The sequence below is a fragment of the Microtus ochrogaster genome, assembly GCF_000317375.1.
Source record: "Microtus ochrogaster isolate Prairie Vole_2 chromosome 6 unlocalized genomic scaffold, MicOch1.0 chr6_random_2, whole genome shotgun sequence".
Lineage (NCBI taxonomy): Eukaryota > Metazoa > Chordata > Mammalia > Rodentia > Cricetidae > Microtus > Microtus ochrogaster.
In genome coordinates, this window is record NW_004949095.1 from 10,117,302 (window position 1) to 10,117,826 (window position 525).

The 525-nt window shown below is 73.7% G+C and overlaps 1 protein-coding gene across 1 annotated transcript in view; it reads left to right on the forward strand.

Annotated features, from left to right (window-relative positions):
* The window catches only part of Rc3h1 (ring finger and CCCH-type domains 1), a 118,192-nt gene that overhangs the window by 36,736 nt on the left and 80,931 nt on the right, over positions 1 to 525 (forward strand). Inside the window, exon 2 of the mRNA XM_013352493.1 lies at positions 127 to 452. Coding sequence (XP_013207947.1) covers positions 127 to 452 — 326 coding nt within the window. The remainder of the gene's footprint in view (positions 1 to 126; positions 453 to 525) is intronic.

The window sequence follows — 525 nt, forward strand, 5'->3', positions numbered from 1 at the left end:
GCCTGCTCTGGACAGGGCGTTGGGGCTGGTGACTCAGAGCTTTTCTTCGGGCCCCGCCCTTCGCCGGCCCCGCCCCGCCTCGTTGACCACGCCCTCCACTTCGTTGGCCCCCACCCCCGTGAGGAGGAGCCTCGCCCTCATCTCCGCCCCAGTCTCGGGGCGGGCCGGAGTCTGAGGAAGAGGAAGGAGACGAGGACAACGAGCGACGGGCGGCGGAGGACGCGGAGGAGGAAGGGGAGGCCGACCAACAAGATGGCCCCTGCTGCAGGAGCAGCCTCAGCAGCAGCAGGTGGGGGGCTGGAGGCGGCGCTGGCGGTGGCGGCTACGGCCGTGGTCCCGCGGCCTGGGACAGAGTCAGAGTCGATGGTGGCGGCGGCGGCGGCGGCTGCCGCGACGGTGGCGACGGCCGCAGGGACTCGGAGCTGAGAGGAGCTGCTGCTCGGACCAGCGCGGTGAGCAAGTGGCGGGCGGCAGCGTGCGGAGCGGGGCGGCCGCGGCCGAGAACAATAGGCGGCGGCGGCGGGG